Source organism: Cervus canadensis, chromosome 4, assembly GCF_019320065.1.
Source record: "Cervus canadensis isolate Bull #8, Minnesota chromosome 4, ASM1932006v1, whole genome shotgun sequence".
Lineage (NCBI taxonomy): Eukaryota > Metazoa > Chordata > Mammalia > Artiodactyla > Cervidae > Cervus > Cervus canadensis.
Genome location: NC_057389.1, coordinates 56,806,400 through 56,825,200, shown reverse-complemented (window position 1 = coordinate 56,825,200; position 18,801 = coordinate 56,806,400). Strand labels below are relative to the sequence as shown.

The 18,801-nt window shown below is 43.6% G+C and overlaps 3 protein-coding genes and 2 pseudogenes across 8 annotated transcripts in view; all 5 read left to right on the top strand.

Moving 5' to 3' along the window:
- LOC122439810 (protocadherin alpha-C2) overlaps positions 1-18,801 on the top strand; it is a 183,427-nt gene that overhangs the window by 40,181 nt on the left and 124,445 nt on the right. Inside the window, exons 1-2 of one of the 6 annotated variants that reach the window (XM_043465277.1) lie at positions 781-3,291; positions 6,230-6,377. The exons of 2 other annotated variants lie outside the window; for them this stretch is intronic. In XM_043465277.1, coding sequence (XP_043321212.1) covers positions 889-3,291; positions 6,230-6,277 — 2,451 coding nt within the window. In that variant the 5' untranslated portion in view covers positions 781-888 and the 3' untranslated portion in view covers positions 6,278-6,377. Of the gene's footprint in view, positions 1-746; positions 3,292-6,229; positions 8,823-15,660; positions 18,216-18,801 lie in introns of those variants that run through there. 3 more of the 6 variants (XM_043465269.1, XM_043465273.1, XM_043465271.1) reach the window with 3 other exon arrangements.
- Positions 1-18,801, top strand: part of LOC122439812 — a 127,321-nt pseudogene that overhangs the window by 14,328 nt on the left and 94,192 nt on the right.
- LOC122439814 (protocadherin alpha-3-like) overlaps positions 1-18,801 on the top strand; it is a 159,354-nt gene that overhangs the window by 46,362 nt on the left and 94,191 nt on the right.
- LOC122439813 overlaps positions 1-18,801 on the top strand; it is a 119,124-nt pseudogene that overhangs the window by 6,138 nt on the left and 94,185 nt on the right.
- The window catches only part of LOC122439811 (protocadherin alpha-6-like), a 132,164-nt gene that overhangs the window by 19,190 nt on the left and 94,173 nt on the right, over positions 1-18,801 (top strand).

Here is an 18,801-nt window from a genome sequence, read left to right as displayed (position 1 = left end):
ATTCTGGTCTTGAGCATTATGAAAACAAAGTGGCTAAAGTGAGTTCTGAGAATAACTGCCATTTATGAAACACTCACTCTCAAAGTACTATTCTAGGCACTTAATATATCATAATTCATGCAACCACCATATTATTATTAATCTTCTATGAGTGTTATCAAAGTGGAAACTGAGATGGAGAGGTTAGATTATTTTCCCCAAGTCACACAGCTAGTAAGTTGAAGACTAGGAATAAGAAGAGAGGAATTTCTGATGTTGAAGCCTGTGACCTTCTCTGCATTCTAGTGATGATTGGCGCTTAGAAGTTGCAAATACCTCACAGAGAATTGATGATTGAAATTAGTGTCTGAATAAGGTTTACTTAATATCAAAATAATGATGAAGAGAGTGAATTGTGTTAGAAGTTGAAGAGAGTTAAATTCGTTATCCAACAAAACACTAGTACACTCAGTATTATACAAATATTAAAGTTGTTTTCAAATTTAGCTAATGACAGTCATGGTTGGAAGGAATTACTTCTGGGTGCTTTTCCATTCAAGAAAATGCTGCACTGCATATGGACAATGATTATTATTGTATACAGAAAAAACATAATGTGTCTTTGAAAGTTCATAAAGATATAAATTTGTGAAAATACAATGAAAAGATACCAATGAGTTGTTAAACTCATCGAATTGTACTTACACATTAAGCCACCGGATGTCGCTGTCTTCCACAAAAATGGCTTTTCAGAACAGACTCATAATCCTGTTTCTCAAGGACTAGGAAAGAGCTACATTCGGAGATCTCAGCCATTTCGATAAAATTGAATGTAAGATATGGAATAGGAAAATTCGGAGCGTGTGGGTGTGTTCTAGACGACCCAGTTATTGATTTGTAAAACAGAAGATGGGTATGATGTTGGTCTACAGACCCAGCGGTCTGAGCACCCGGCGCCTGCTTCTCTCCTTTCTGTTTGTTGCAGCCTGGGACGCTGGGAGCGGCCAGGTCCACTACTCGGTCCCGGAGGAGGCTAAACACGGCACTTTCGTGGGTCGCATCGCTCAGGACCTGGGGCTGGAGCTGGCGGAGCTCGTGCCCCGCCTGTTCCGGATTGCATCCAAAGGCCGCGGGGACTTGCTGGAGGTAAATCTGCAGAATGGCATTTTGTTCGTGAATTCTCGGATCGACCGGGAGGAGCTGTGCGGGCGGAGCGCGGAGTGCAGCATCCACCTGGAGGTGATCGTGGACCGGCCGCTGCAGGTGTTCCATGTGGAGGTGGAAGTGAAGGACATTAACGACAACCGGCCGGTTTTCTCCACCTCAGAACAAAAGCTCTCAATTCTGGAATCTCAGCCGCTTGACTCTCGATTTCCTCTAGAAGGCGCATCTGATGCGGATATTGGAGAGAACGCAGTGCTTACTTACGGACTCAGTTCAAATGAGTTTTTCACTCTTGATATTATAAACAAAAAGGACAAAGGCAAATTACCAGTGCTTGTTCTAAGCAAACTGCTGGATCGTGAAGAAAATCCTCAGCTTCGGTTGTTATTAACGACAACTGATGGAGGCAAACCTGAACTTACCGGATCTGTTACTCTGCTGATCCTGGTGTTAGATGCCAATGACAATGCACCTGTATTTGACCAAACCGTGTATGAAGTTAAGATGTATGAAAATTCAGCGAACCAAACATTGGTTATTTGGTTAAATGCTTCTGATGCGGATGAAGGGATAAACAAGGAGGTAATATATTCATTTAGCTCTTTGGTTCCACCCACCGTAAGAAGGAAATTTTTAATTAATGAAAGAACGGGAGAAGTAAGAATCAATGATGCCATTGACTTCGAAGATAGTAACACTTACGAAATTCATGTAGATGTTACAGATAAAGGAAACCTACCCATGGTTGGTCACTGCACCGTCCTAGTGGAAATTCTGGATGAAAATGATAATTCACCTGAGCTGGTTGTCACTTCTTTGGCTCTCCCGGTGCGAGAGGATGCTCAGGTAGGTACCGTCATATCCCTGATCAGCGTGTCCGACCGTGACTCTGGTGCCAACGGGCAGGTGACCTGCTCACTAACACCTGAAAGCCCCTTCAAACTAGTGTCCACCTTTAAGAATTACTATTCACTCGTGTTGGACAGCGTCTTGGATCGCGAGAGCGTGGCGAATTATGAGGTGGTGGTGACTGCGAGGGACGGGGGCTCGCCTTCGCTGTCGGCCACAGCCAGCGTGTCCGTGGAGGTGGCCGACGTGAACGACAACGCGCCCGCGTTCCCGCAGCCCGAGTACACAGTGTTCGTCAAGGAGAACAACCCGCCCGGCTGCCACATCTTCACCGTGTCGGCGCGGGACGCGGACGCGCAGGAGAACGCGCTGGTGTCCTACTCGCTGGTGGAGCGGCGGGTGGGCGAGCGCGCGCTGTCGAGCTACGTGTCGGTGCACGCGGAGAGCGGCAAGGTGTACGCGCTGCAGCCGCTGGACCACGAGGAGCTGGAGCTGCTGCAGTTCCAGGTGAGCGCGCGCGACGCGGGCGTGCCGCCCCTGGGCAGCAACGTGACGCTGCAGGTGTTCGTGCTGGACGAGAACGACAACGCGCCTGCGCTGCTGCCGCCCGGGCCAGGCGGAGGACCCAGCGCGGTGAGCCAGGTGGTGTCGAGGTCGGTGGACGCGGGCCACGTGGTGGCGAAGGTGCGCGCGGTGGACGCGGACTCGGGCTACAACGCGTGGCTGTCGTACGAGCTGCAGACGGCGGCGGGTGGCGCGCGCAGCCCGTTCCGCGTGGGGCTGTACAGCGGCGAGATCAGCACGACGCGCGCCCTGGACGAGGCGGACGCGCCGCGCCAGCGCCTGCTGGTGCTGGTGAAGGACCACGGCGAGCCGGCGCTGACGGCCACGGCCACCGTGCTGCTGTCGCTGGAGGACAGCGGCCAGGCGCCCAAGGCCTCTTCGCGGGCGTTGTCTGGTGCAGCTGGCGCAGAGACGGCGTTAGTGGATGTGAACGTGTACCTGATCGTCGCCATCTGCGCGGTGTCCAGCCTGTTGGTGCTCACGCTGCTGCTGTACACGGCGCTGCGGTGCTCGGCGCCGCCCAGCGAGGGCGCGTGCGGGCCGGTGAAGCCCAGGCTGGTGTGCTCCAGCGCGGTGGGGAGCTGGTCTTACTCGCAGGAGAGGCGGCAGAGGGTGTGCTCTGGGGAGGGGCCGCCCAAGACCGACCTCATGGCCTTCAGCCCCAGTCTTCCGCCGTGTCTTCAACCAGAAGTGGAAGTGGAAGAACAGTCTATTGAAGGCGACCGCTCTATCAAGGTGGGTTATTACTTTTTTATTTTCATGCTTTGCTGCGTGAATATTTTATTTTACCCCGTTTTCCCGCCTCAAATATATTTCTTGGAGTATCTTTATCTTTTGTCTAAAGAACATACATTTTTATAAAATATCTGAAACATTTCTTGTAATAAGTTTTGTAATATTGTTTTTTTCTAAAGATTCACTTTATATTTTGTTTACAGTACCCTCTGCATCACCTTTTGATTGATACTTCAATTTTTAGTAAATGCCTTGTATACTAAATTCATTTATATTTTCCAGTACAAATATTTTGTGTAGGTTGAAGGTTTTGATGTTTTCCCCCAAAACCAGTATCTTTTTATGTTAGAAATATTTGTAAGGAAAGTACTTTTATTATTAAATCTAAAATTTGAAATGACCCTATTGCATTAAAAAAAACTGCTATGATCAATTCCGTCTGTGGTAAAAATGTGGGTTTTGCTCCTTAAGTAAAGAATATGTGTAGTGCAACATAACTTTTAATGCATACTTGAACTTCAGTGTTTACACATTGGAGTATGTATACTGGGAGATAGTTCATAAAATATGTCCTAATCAATGGAGTTAAGTGTTTGGACTCAAAATATTTTTCATTTTTATTTATTTTATTTTATTGATTTTAAATTTTAATGCGACAATATCTTCCAGTGGCTCTGTTATTAAGATAAATATATTTTTATTTTTAAAAATATTTGGTTGTACTGAGTCGTCGTTGTTGTGTAGACTTTTCTCTAGTTGGGGTGAGTAGGGCTTTCCCTGTAATTGCTGTGCACGAGTTTCTCATTGCAGTGACTTCCCTGTGCAAAGCAAGGCTTTTGGGCTCATGGGCTTCCGTAGTTGAAGCACGTGCACTCAGTAATTGCCACTTCAGGGCTCTGGAGCACAGGCTCAGCAGTTGTGGTGCATGGGCTTAGTTGCTTGGCAGCCTGTGGAATCTTCCCAGACCAGGGATGGAACCCATATCTTCTATATTAGCAGGCAAATTCTTTACCACTGAACCACCAGGGAAGCCCAACATATATCTTTTAAACAACTTTGTGGACAGTTACTTTCATTCAATTCAGAAGGACTGACATTTTAGAATCAAGTCATATAAGTTTCCTGAGTCAAGCATTACTCTCACCCCTTCTCCCTGGGAGCCACCCAGCTTGAGGGAGGGATCTTAATTTCTCCACGAGGGATGGAACCAGAGCTTGCTGCAGGGGAAGCACCGAATCGTAACCTTTGGACCACTAGGGAAATCCCCAAGGATTGCTTTTAACATTCTTGCCAAAAAAGGAGTTAGTCCATTTGTTTTGAAACTATAACACCTTATTTTTATAACTCTGTTTAACATGCTCTGTATTAGATGGCATTAAAATGAGGCAAATTATTAGTATCCCCAACTTTCAATGGCTTAGCATTTGTGATAGCCTGTTTCAAGATGAGTGAAGAACCCACAGGTTTATTAATATACTGTAGTAAGTTAGCTATATGATAACCTTGGAATGTGGGAGCTTTAAAAGCTATCTTTCATATGTTCTTAATCAATGAAGCAACTCTTTAAGGCAAAAGTGGAACAGATTTTCAGCATGGAGTCATTCTCATAGGAACTGGAGTATTTCTATCAGCAAACATGAAGAAGTTTGTTTCCTTGTCATATCTCTTTCTGAATTTAGTCACACCTATATGCTGAAATTTTCCTGCTGTCTTTTAGGTAAATATATTGGTCTTGAATTTATGGTTTCCACAATTAATAAAAGAGAAGTAATTAGAATGAAAAATCTTTGGCATAGATTTATAATTATTGACTCACTATTTTACAAAGTGTTCAGAATAAATATTGTAGCTCACTTTTACATGAAATGTGAGATTTCTTTGGATAACCACTTATAATTTTTTTAAGGAGAGAAATGGGATTTTCCAAATGACTGTCCTCTTCCTGGAAAGATTTCAAATATTGGATAGTTGGCTCCTTAACAATCTTGAGAATGATTAAAATTTTTTTTCTAAGACAACACTGATAAGCTTTATTGCAATCGATGAATAATTGTTAGGCAAATTTCATTGTTTAAAAAAATGAGATAAAAGAGGAAAACAAAATTGAGTGATTACATGATATTTAGAATGCTCCTTATACCCTAGTCTCCTTAAGCCAATTTTGGAATAAAATGGGTATGAACAAAGTGACAAATACAATTTGGATTTCTGATCAGTATGGTTTTGGGGGGGGTTAGGAAGATTATTTTTACAAACAACAGTGGATATAACACAAATTTAAGTTGTCATTCAGGATGGAAATGACAACATTCACCCTGGGCAGATCTAGTAATTGGGAAAAAAAACGTTTAAATGAGACAAAGATAAATATGTTTCATATTTCCAGGAGTCAGTATTTGGTAAATTCATTAGCATCAGAGCAAATAAGTTTTTGGACAGCTTAGAAGTAGCTTGCATATTAGCACTGATTCGGAACATCATCATGTTGAGAAGGTAACAGAGAATTGGCATTTTGAATTATCTTGTACACAACTGGACTAAATGTTTAGAGTAATTTAACACAGTATAAGGTTTAAGCAATAGAAAATTATAGCGTTAGCAATTAAATAAACTTAGTAAGAGGCCATTCAAAATTATCAAGTTCTGAAAGTCTTTAAAAAACTGTATCACTAGTAACTTACAAACATGGATTTTTTTCATGTTCATATACATAATAGTGCAGTAGTATGTTCTCTTAGATGTCTATATAAAAAATAGAACTCTTCTTGGAATTCTAACTTCTAAAACCAAACCACCTTTAAAGAGTTAGTGGTCACACACAAGGAATGAAAGAACTAAAGGCTGACAAAAACAGACTAATATGAAGGAATCACGAAAGAAGTCAAATAAGTGAAAGAAATAATATGAACGCCAAACGCACTTCCACTTTGACCCACAGGATGTCGTTGTTCTCCAAGGAGAGGATTGTTTGAACGGAAAAAAGTAAAGATTATTCCCGGAACAGAAAGACCCATCACTGTTCCGGTGCTTTAAAGACTATACACACACCCATATTGTTAAGATTAGTTGGGATATCAGGACTAAGACTCAAAGATCTCGAAAGGACTACGTATTTCTACTCAGGAAATGTGATTTACTAACCAGGAGCGATGTTAGCTTCAGGATCTGGTGGCCCAGGAGCCCGGCGCCTCCTGCTCTCACTTCTGCTTCTCGCGGCCTGGGAAACTGGGAGCAATCATGTCCACTACTCGGTCTCCGAGGAGGCCAAACACGGCACCTTCGTGGGCCGCATCGCCCAGGACCTCGGGCTGGAGCTGGCGGAGCTGGTGCCCCGCCTGTTCCGGGTGGCATCCAAAGACCGCGGGGACCTTCTGGAGGTAAATCTGCAGAATGGCATTTTGTTTGTGAATTCTCGGATCGACCGGGAGGAGCTGTGCGGGCGGAGCGCGGAGTGCAGCATCCACCTGGAGGTGATCGTGGACCGGCCGCTGCAGGTGTTCCATGTGGAGGTGGAGGTGAAGGACATTAACGACAACCCGCCTGTGTTCCCAGCGACACACAGAAATCTCTTTATTTCCGAAGCTAGGGCTCTTGAGTCTCATTTTTCACTAGAGGGCGCCTCCGATGCAGATATCGGGGAGAACGCTCTGTTGACTTACAGACTGACCCCCAACGAGTATTTCTCTCTGGAAGTACCGAGCAACGATGAGCAGGTAAAACCGCTCGAACTAGTACTTAAAAAACGTTTAGACAGAGAAGTCGCTTCAGAGCTTCTCTTGGTGCTCAAAGCAACGGATGGGGGCAAACCTGAACTGACAGGCACTGTAAAGATAAACATCACAGTGCTGGATGCAAATGACAACGCCCCAGTTTTTGACAAAGCAGTTCACCGTATAAAATTACTGGAAAATGCAAGAAATGGCACACTGGTTATTAGACTTAACGCCTCAGATTTGGACGAGGGTTCAAACGGCCACATTCTTTATTCCTTTGCAACTGATGTTTCCACTAAGACAGAAGCCTCTTTTCGCATAGATTCAAACAGCGGAGAAATAAGAGTAAATGGAAAAATAGATTTCGAAGAAACTAAATTATGGAAACTTCAAATAGAAGCAGTTGACAAGGGAAATCCTCCAATGTTTGGCCACTGCACAGTCTTGATAGAAGTCTTGGACATCAATGATAATGCTCCCGAGTTACTAGTGACATCACTGTTGCTTTCTATTCCAGAGGATGCTCCACTAGGGACCGTCATCACTCTAATCAGTGTAACTGACCGTGACATCGGTAGCAATGCCCAGGTGACCTGCTCACTAACACCCCACGTCCCCTTCAAACTGGTGTCCACCTTCAAGAATTACTATTCGCTAGTGCTGGACAGTTCCCTGGACAGAGAGAAAGTGTCAGAATATGCTCTAGCACTGATCGCGAAGGACGGGGGCTCGCCTGCCTTGTCCACCACTGCCAGCGTGTCCGTGGAGGTGGCCGACGTGAACGACAACGCGCCCGCGTTCCCGCAGCCCGAGTACACGGTGTTCGTGAAGGAGAACAACCCGCCCGGCTGCCACATCTTCACCGTGTCTGCGCGAGACGCGGACGCGCAGGAGAACGCGCTGGTGTCCTACTCGCTGGTGGAGCGGCGGGTGGGCGAGCGCGCGCTGTCGAGCTACGTGTCGGTGCACGCGGAGAGCGGCAAGGTGTACGCGCTGCAGCCGCTGGACCACGAGGAGCTGGAGCTGCTGCAGTTCCAGGTGAGCGCGCGCGACGCGGGCGTGCCGCCCCTGGGCAGCAACGTGACGCTGCAGGTGTTCGTGCTGGACGAGAACGACAACGCGCCTGCGCTGCTGCCGCCCGGGCCAGGCGGAGGACCCAGCGCGGTGAGCCAGGTGGTGTCGAGGTCGGTGGACGCGGGCCACGTGGTGGCGAAGGTGCGCGCGGTGGACGCGGACTCGGGCTACAACGCGTGGCTGTCGTACGAGCTGCAGCCGGCGGCGGGTGGCGCGCGCAGCCCGTTCCGCGTGGGGCTGTACAGCGGCGAGATCAGCACGACGCGCGCCCTGGACGAGGCGGACGCGCCGCGCCAGCGCCTGCTGGTGCTGGTGAAGGACCACGGCGAGCCGGCGCTGACGGCCACGGCCACCGTGCTGCTGTCGCTGGAGGACAGCGGCCAGGCGCCCAAGGCCTCTTCGCGGGCGTTGTCTGGTGCAGCTGGCGCAGAGACGGCGTTAGTGGATGTGAACGTGTACCTGATCGTCGCCATCTGCGCGGTGTCCAGCCTGTTGGTGCTCACGCTGCTGCTGTACACGGCGCTGCGGTGCTCGGCGCCGCCCAGCGAGGGCGCGTGCGGGCCGGTGAAGCCCAGGCTGGTGTGCTCCAGCGCGGTGGGGAGCTGGTCTTACTCGCAGGAGAGGCGGCAGAGGGTGTGCTCTGGGGAGGGGCCGCCCAAGACCGACCTCATCGCCTTCAGTCCTAGTGTTCCCCCAGGTTTGAATTCTGGAGATATTGGAGACCAACAGGAGTTTTGCGAGAATGTAAGTACAGTAATTCTGGGATGTATCATGCCTATTAATGTCAATCACATAGTAGTTCACCAACAAATTACTCTAAGTCCATTGCTTGAAATATTTGTTGTCTTTTTCTTGTGATCGTTTATTCTAAAGCACAATGGAAGTCCAGTCATTTTTACTTCTTTTCTCCACAATCTTCTTAAATACACTTGAGAATATTATTTAATTGTTGGAAATACTAATAACAGTAATAATGAAGTAGACTGTCACAGCTTCCTGTAAATGAGCAAGGCTAAGTCAGCCAAGAAGGAAAGTATCACTGATGGAAATGGAGCATGTGGGTGAGGCTCAAATATTCTACTTCTCAATTTTGCTGCAAGTTCATTCTTCCTATTCATTTTTTAAAATTCTATTCTATTTGGTGCCCTCCACTCATGTTTGTGCCTTCAAAATTTCCATAATAATTCATAGTTCCATAATTTGGTTAATTTGAGTTTAAACATGTTGGAATTCTTACCTCCCTATAAGTTTGTGTATTACTGTCAGGCATGGGCTGTTAAGGTGGCTTAATTTTATAAATCATTTCTTTATAATCAATAGCACGCTTCTTTCATAAAGTAGGTAGAATTTTAGCCTTTCTTTTGGGTATGATTTTACTTTTTTGCCTTTAATCCCTTCATTATTTAAACTCCTTTTCTTCATAGTCTTCAGATGCTTGAGATATACAAACAAAAATTTTTTTTCTAATATAATGATGGGTTTGCTAATTGCCTGGTGGCTTGCTACTCTCCTCCACATTAATTTGCTGATTTTTATTTGGAAGATTTATTTGAGCATTGATCATAATTCTATTTCTTGCATTCATGGTACCTATAATGAGGTTGTGGGAAAATTCATACTCCTTTGTGCTTTGAGTTTCAAAAATGTCTTCTCATATATGCAGAACTGTGATACTTCTGTCCATGTTCACCAAGCTGCTTGGACTTCAAAATAACATTGCCTTAAATAACTTAAGCCTGATAACCATGGAATATCTATAAAGGCACTTCCGCTTGACTGGTGCTGTTGAAAACATTTCAAAATTAACATTGTGTACTTAAAATATTTTTAAACATTGTGTACTTTAGATACATTTGATGCAAATTTCTTTTTGCTCCAATGCTATATTCATGTGAATGGTTTTCCCTAAAGAGGTCACAGAGAACTTGAAATTAGAGCCGTAAGGGTATGAATCAAATAATGTGGAAGTTGATTTTGTTCTTTTTGGCTCAGTTGTGCAAACTAGTGATTCTTTAATTGTATAGTATGGAGAAATAAATTATATATGATATATTTACATGTAGGTGGAGAACCACACTATAGATAGGGTAAAGTTAATGGAAATTCTGAGATAGCTATTTTCTACCCAGAAAGTAGGATGATTTCCATAAAGATGAACATTAGGAAATCTTCAGAAAAGGAAAAGTCATATCTTGATTTATGGCACTGGAATCTTCTTCATCCACAGCTACAGACTACAAGAGTTAAGGATACAACATTGGTCACTAACTATAATCAACCACCACTATTTGAGATATTTCTATTTGTAAGATATGGTATAAAGGGCTTAAATAATAATTTTGTTTAAATCTTATAGCAACCTGTAAAGTACATTCAACTATCCAAGTTCTAAAGATTAGATAAGAGATGGTGAGATACTTATCTGTCTTGTCCACTGCCATCCAGTTAATATATGATGGAGATGATATTCAAATGTACATCTCTTAGATTTAAGAGCCATTCTTTTATTAACTGTATAACTTTTTAGAGTAAATCTTTCATTTAATGTTCAATTGCTCAGTTGTGTCTGACTCTTTGCAACCCCATGGACAGCAGCACATCAGGCTTCCCTGTCCTTCACAGTCTCCCAGTCTGCTTAAACTCATGTCCATTGAATTGGTGATGCCATCCAACCATAGTTCTGGCTAGAAAAATCAAGCACAAGCTATATACAAGTTAATTCTCCTTTCTGTTTTACTTAGGAAAAAAACCTCCATGAGTATCTTCATGATTAACTTTGTACAATACCATAACTGAGATAGGAATTAAAGTTTTTTTAATGTTGCTAAGTGATTCTTTTCTCAGAATGTTCATGGTCATCATTATCATTTGTCTTAGTCAATGCCATACTGAGATAGGAGATTTACATTATTAATAATTAAGCATTGTCCAATAAGCACTGTTGATCACTTGTTTGGAAGTGATATAAATAAGCAAAATCATTTAATATATATGGAAAAGCAGAAGACTGTGCTCTGCTACATTCTTGCAGAACACCAAACCCAAATTTTTTATATATATATATATACACACACACATACATGTACTTATCCTTTTTACACTAATACAATAATAATTATGTTTTGACACATATAAGTGGTAATATAATTATTTCTTGGATCCTGAATACCAGTGAAAAGCAAAGGAGAAAAGGAAAGATATTCTCATTTGAATGCAGAGTTCCAAAGCATAGCAAGTAGAGATAAGAAAGCCTTCCTCAGCGATCAATGCAAAGAAATAGGGGAAAACAACAAAATGGGAAAGACTGGAGATCTCTTCAAGAAAATTAGAGATACCAAGGGGACATTTCATGCAAAGATGGGTTTGATAAAGGACAGAAATGGTATGGACCTAACAGAAGCAGAAGATATTAAGAAGAGGTGGCAAGAATACACAGAAGAACTGTACAAAAAAGATCTTCATGACCCAGATAATCATGATGGTGTGATTACTCACCTAGAGCCAGACATCCTGGAATGTGAAGTCAAGTGGGCCTTAGAAAGCATCACTATGAACAAAGCTAGTGGAGGTGATGGAATTCCAGTTGAGCTATTTCAAATCCTGGAAGATTATGCTGTGAAAGTGCTGCACTCAATATGCCAGCAAATTTGGAAAACTCAGCAGTGGCCACAGGACTGGAAAAGGTGTTTTCATTCCAGTCCCAAAGAATGCTCAAACTACTGCACAATTGCATTCATCTCACATGCTAGTAAAGTAATGCTCAAAATTCTCCAAGTCAGGCTTCAGCAATACGTGAACCATGAACTTCCAGATGTTCAAGCTGGTTTTAGAAAAGGCAGAGGAACCAGAGATCAAATTGCACCTGCTGGATCACCGAAAAAGCAAGAGAGTTCCAGAAAAACATCTATTTCTGCCTTATTGACTCTGCCAAAGCCTTTGACTGTGTGGATCACAATAAACTGTGGAAAGTTCTGAAAGAGATGGGAATACCAAACCACCTGACCTGCCTCTTGAGAAACCTATATGCAGGTCAGGAAGCAACAGTTAGAACTGGACATGGAACAACAGACTGGTTCCAAATAGGAAAAGGCGTACATCAAGGCTGTATATTGTCACCCTGTTTATTTAACTTATATGCAGGGTACGTCATGAGAAACACTGGGCTGGAAGAAGCACAAGCTGGAATCAAGATTGCTGGGAGAAATATCAATAACCTCAGACATGCAGATGATACCACCCTTATGGCAGAAAGTGAGGAGGAGCTAAAAAGCCTCTTGATGAAAGTGAAAGAGGAGAGTGAAAAAGTTGGTTTAAAACTCAACATTCAGAAAACTAAGATCATGGCATCTGGTCCCATCACTTCATGTGAAATAGATGGGGAAACAGTGGAAACAGTGTCAGACTTTATATTTTTGGGCTCCAAAATCACTGCAGATGGTGATTGCAGCCATGAAATTAAAAGACACTTACTCCTTGGAAGGAAAGTTATGACCAACCTAGACAGCATATTAAAAAGCAGAGACATTACTTTGCCAACAAAGGTCTGTCTAGTCAAGGCTGTGGTTTTTCCAGTAGTCATGTATGGATATGAGAGTTGGACCGTGAAGAAAGCTGAGTGCCGAAAAATTGATGCTTTTGAACTGTGGTGTTGGAGAAGACTCTTGAGAGTCCCTTGGACTGTAAGGAGATCCAGCCAGTCCATCCTAAAGAAGATCAGTCCTGGGTGTTCATTGGAAGGACTGATGCTGAAGCTGAAACTCCAATACTTTGGGCACCTCATGTGAAGAGTTGACTCATTGGAAAGGACCCTGATGCTGGGAGGGATTGGGAGCAGGAGGAGAAGGGGATAACAGAGAATGAGATGTCTGGATAGCACCAGTGACTCGATGGACATGAGTTTGAATAAACTTCTGGAGTTGGTGATGGACAGGGAGGCCTGGCGTGCTGCAATTCATGGGGTCGCAAAGAGTTGTACATGACTGAGCGACTGAACTGAACTGAATTGAATACCAGTGAAGGATCAGTAAGTGTTTCCAAAATTGTATACTTCAGGAATAGCTTTAAAGGTGTATATTTCCCATAAAAATCTTTGAATGTGTGTAGGTCTTTCAGAATTCAGTCTTCTTCAGTCTTACTGTTGCCTGAGAGATTGTGCCAACTGAACAAATAATCTGTGATCAAATAACTGTATATTTCAATGAGTCATGATAGCACAGAGTGAACATCACTGCTTATATTCTGTAGTTTTGTAGATACAATGCTGAATGGTACTTCTAATCCATTAATTTTGAAAAACCTACTGGTTTCCAAGAGTGGCTTCAAGATTTATTTTTGGTTCTATGTTTTCAATAAATAGTAGTACTAGATCTATTATGGAATATTAGTGGATGATGAGGACTGGCAGAACATTAAACCATGCACTCTAACACTTGACTAGCAGGACCTACAGCTGGAATTTAAGACTAAGCAGATTGATTTTGAGAAGGTCAGGGTCAAAGTTCCTTAATCTTTTCAGTCAATCTTACAAAATCAATGTTAACATATTATATAGATGTGATTTCTTGGCACCAGCCTATTATCAGATCTCAGGCCCATCCCCAAAGATAAGTTCAAAGATATAATCTATTCTATAGGAGCTAGTTGAGAAGATGAAATCTGAAGTATCACAGCCAAAATGCAACGGATGTGACATTGGTTCATACAGTATATCCAACTCTTTTATGACTTGGCATTCTTCCAGTGTCACTTAATATACTTGTGTAACATGTGGTTTCAATTTAGACATGTAATATAATCTCTTAGATAAACTTTCTCATATTTATTTCTCTACCTTTAAAAAACATCATGTTGCATGTAACATCTCAATCCCAAGTTTCCTTGGGGAAGTGGTTGGAAGTTTGTTGCTTCTTTCTTCTGCCAAATCTGACCGGCTTCAAATATCATGTTAGATCTACTGTTCTCTAGCCTAATGGTATACTTTGAAAATAGGCCTATTTGACTGGTTGTTTTTTATTAATAGATGCATAACAGAATTCAGTGTCACAAATGGTTATCAGTCTGTTTTGTTAGTTTTTTAAAAAGGAATTTTAAATTTACTTTAAAGACAGTTCTAGCAGAATAATAATGTTGGGAAAAGAACAGACTTGAAATAAATGAAACAAGATTTGAAATTAGCAATAGAACATATGTGTGTATTCATGATAAAAGAAAATATTAACATAAAAATAAATATACTAGCAATTTTTTACTGTAATATTTTTAGATTGGATATGAACCATCAAAACTGTACAACAAAATACTCAAGCTAGAATGATATTTATCCTGAACCACTTTCTTCTCTCAGTTTTCATTGTACCCTTTTTTCCTTACTCAAGTCCCAAAGTAATATGAAACAATAAAGGACATGTAACTAAAGTGCAACTTCAGGCAATGAAAATTCACATCAGTTCTAAATTTCTAGTTGATATCTTATGAAATTGAATTTCCATTAACACTGAGGTCATTTAGTTTTTGGTTAAAATCGATTATTTTCTGTTTTCTTTAGCACAATATTAGGCACTTAGAGGCAAAGTGTTTAAAAATAATTTCCCTTATTTTGGATAAATTTACAACCTCAAACCCAGAATTTTTTAAAAGAAGAAATAGGTCAACTATTCTCATGACTATATCTTGATAAATATATAAAAGCCAATGTTGTTGAGAGGAAATACCAATATGGCACAGAAGTTTTCATGGTGATTTTTATTTCATTGAATGGTAAAAAAGTTCACCATGAAAGAAGTAGTCTTTCATATACTGACACCATTACATAAAGTAACAAAGTAATCATTTTGATACCTGTTATTGTTAGCAATGCAGCTTACATGAGAAATCATATATGCCAAATATAAATTTCATTTACATCAATAGACTTTTCTCTTGTGAATTTCCTGTCTTAAATCACCAAATTTGAAATATATTTTTGTTTTCCTTGTTGTTCTTTAGTGGATATAAAGTTTCTTGTAACAGGAACACAATTAAATGTAAATACCAATGAAGAATTAGAACTAAAGAAAAATATAAATCAAAAGCAAGTACATAGTGCACATAGATAAAAATACAATATGTAGGCTTAAAAACTAAAGAATTGTTATTAAAGTTTCAAATTTGTCTTTGAGTTTCCTAGCAGTTGAAGTATCAAGAGAAACTAGAAGTAAAACAATTTTTATATGAGGAAATGTTTGACTCTTTTTTTCATAAGGCTACCTATGGAATTGATCTCTCTCTGTCTCTCTCGGTGTGTGTATACGTGTAGATAAGGAAAAGAGCTCTAAATCAAACATAGGAACAAACATTTCAGTTTGACGTTAATCAAGAAAAAAACACCATTTTCCATATACCATCAATTTCAATATGACTTAAAATCTGAATGTTCCACAAATAAACACTTTGGAAATATTTAGGGTATAAAATAGCTTGAAACACGTGCACTTATTTCTCTTCAAGTACAATTCTGTGGTGTTGGATGTAGGGTACAATACTCACAATTTCAGGCACAAGGTGTCGCTCTTTACTTGGAGGAAGTAGTTCATTCAGGGGTTAGTCTGCGCTGCCAGGAACTCCCCATTTAAAGACTCCGTCATGCCGGATGCTATCGTTAAAGGATCCTTTGAAACTTCTCCAAGATTCAGCAAGATATTTAACCGGGAACTGGAGTCTATGGTACTGTAAGTGTAAAGTATCGTATTTTGGAAGTCAGTATATGAGATGTCCGCGACTCAAAGAAGTGGATTGGGCAATGGGCGACTGCTGCTGTCGCTTCTGCTCCTCGCAGCTTGGGAGTCAGGGAGCGGCCAGGTCCACTACTCCGTCCCTGAGGAGGCAAAACACGGCACCTTCGTGGGTCGCATCGCCCAGGACCTGGGACTGGAGCTGGCGGAGCTGGTGCCCCGCCTGTTCCGGGTGGCGTCCAAAGGCCGCGGGGACCTTCTGGAGGTAAATCTACAGAATGGCATTTTGTTTGTGAATTCTCGGATCGACCGGGAGGAGCTGTGCGGACGGAGCGCGGAGTGCAGCATCCACCTGGAGGTGATCGTGGACCGGCCGCTGCAGGTGTTCCATGTGGAGGTGGAGGTGAAGGACATTAACGACAATCCTCCTGTGTTCTCTCTCAGAGAACAAAAGCTGCTGATTTCTGAATCTAAACAACCTGACTCTCGTTTTCCTCTAGAGGGAGCTTCTGATGCGGATATAGGAGAGAATGCTCAATTGACCTACAGACTAAGTAAAAATGAGTACTTTTCTTTAGAATTACCAATAAATAGTAAGCCGACTAAAAAACTGTCACTTACGTTAAAGAAGTCTCTAGACAGAGAGAAAACTCCGGAATTTAATTTACTACTGACGGCTGCAGATGGAGGGAAACCGGAGCTCACTGGCACTGTTCAACTCTTCATCCGCATCTTGGATATTAACGACAATGATCCGGAATTTGAACAATCAGAATACAAGGTGAGATTGATGGAAAACGCAGCTAAAGGAACTCTTGTGATACAGTTAAATGCCACAGATCAAGATGAAGGAGTCAATGGGGAGGTAACATACTCCTTAATGTCAATTAAGCCCAATGGAAAACCTTTATTTACACTAGATGAAAATAACGGAGAAGTGAAGGTCAATGGAACTTTAGACTATGAAGAAAACAAGTTTTATGAAATTGAAGTACAGGCCACAGATAAGGGGAATCCCCCAATGGCAGGTCACTGCACAGTCTGGGTTGAAATCTTAGATGCCAATGATAACGCCCCTGAAATCACTGTCACTTCCCTGTCTCTACCAGTACGAGAGGACACTCAGCCAAGCACTGTCATTGCGCTGATCAGTGTATCTGATCGAGACTCTGGTGACAATGGACAGGTAATCTGCTTTCTAACGCCCAACGTCCCCTTCAAGATTGTGTCCACATTCAAGAACTATTATTCACTAGTGCTGGATGGCAGCCTGGACCGTGAGAGCGTGTCTGTCTATAAGTTGATGGTGACAGCGCGGGACGGGGGCTCGCCTTCGCTGTCGGCCACAGCCAGCGTGTCCGTGGAAGTGGCCGACATGAACGACAATGCGCCCGCGTTCGCGCAGCCCGAGTACACGGTGTTCGTCAAGGAGAACAACCCGCCCGGCTGCCACATCTTCACGGTGTCGGCGCGAGATGCGGACGCGCAAGAGAACGCGCTGGTGTCCTACTCGCTGGTGGAGCGGCGGGTGGGCGAGCGCGCGCTGTCGAGCTACGTGTCGGTGCACGCGGAGAGCGGCAAGGTGTACGCGCTGCAGCCGCTGGACCACGAGGAGCTGGAGCTGCTGCAGTTCCAGGTGAGCGCGCGCGACGCGGGCGTGCCGCCCCTGGGCAGCAACGTGACGCTGCAGGTGTTCGTGCTGGACGAGAACGACAACGCGCCTGCGCTGCTGCCGCCCGGGCCAGGCGGAGGACCCGGCGCGGTGAGCCAGGTGGTGTCGAGGTCCGTGGACGCGGGCCACGTGGTGGCGAAGGTGCGCGCGGTGGACGCGGACTCGGGCTACAACGCGTGGCTGTCGTACGAGCTGCAGCCGGCGGCGGGTGGCGCGCGCAGCCCGTTCCGCGTGGGGCTGTACAGCGGCGAGATCAGCACGACGCGCGCCCTGGACGAGGCGGACGCGCCGCGCCAGCGCCTGCTGGTGCTGGTGAAGGACCACGGCGAGCCGGCGCTGACGGCCACGGCCACCGTGCTGCTGTCGCTGGAGGACAGCGGCCAGGCGCCCAAGGCCTCTTCGCGGGCGTTGTCTGGTGCAGCTGGCGCAGAGACGGCGTTAGTGGATGTGAACGTGTACCTGATCGTCGCCATCTGCGCGGTGTCCAGCCTGTTGGTGCTCACGCTGCTGCTGTACACGGCGCTGCGGTGCTCGGCGCCGCCCAGCGAGGGCGCGTGCGGGCCGGTGAAGCCCAGGCTGGTGTGCTCCAGCGCGGTGGGGAGCTGGTCTTACTCGCAGGAGAGGCGGCAGAGGGTGTGCTCTGGGGAGGGGCCGCCCAAGACCGACCTCATGGCCTTCAGCCCCAGCCTACCTCCGGGTCTGGATAGAGAAGTCGGAGAAGAGAGGCAGGAGGCAGGATCAAATCAATCCGGTCTGGTGAGTTCTATAGATCCTTCCCTTCTTCTTGAAGTTTATGTTAATTGTTTAAAAAATCCAGTTTATTTCATGGATGTCTTATACTTCGAGTATCGTTTTTAAAAACATTTGTTAGCGAAATGCCAAATGATACACATATCCAATTTTAATCATATAAAGTATTAGGCTACTTAGCCAGTAAATATCCTATTTCTCCTAATGTTTTGTTAGAACATGTTAAAAAAAAAAGGAAGATGAAAGAATGACGTTTTTGTCATCACTTTATTAGAAATAATTTATTTTCAACTCATCTACTCAAATCACTCCGTCATCCCTAATCTAATTAATATAGATAATAACTATGGATTTTTAAAATTTTACTCATCCTCTTTGCTTTTTTAAACAAGCTTTAGCTTTGATATTTTCACATTATTAGATCAATGACTTTTGTCACTTCAGGCTTGTATCAAAATTTTAACACTGTTAATTAGTTCTGAAAGGACTTTCTTTTCTTTTTTTTGGTTTTGAACATTCATCATACATCTATTGTCCATTAAATAATCCTCAGTTTTTCCTCTACCAATAAGATAAAACCTGTTTTCATATT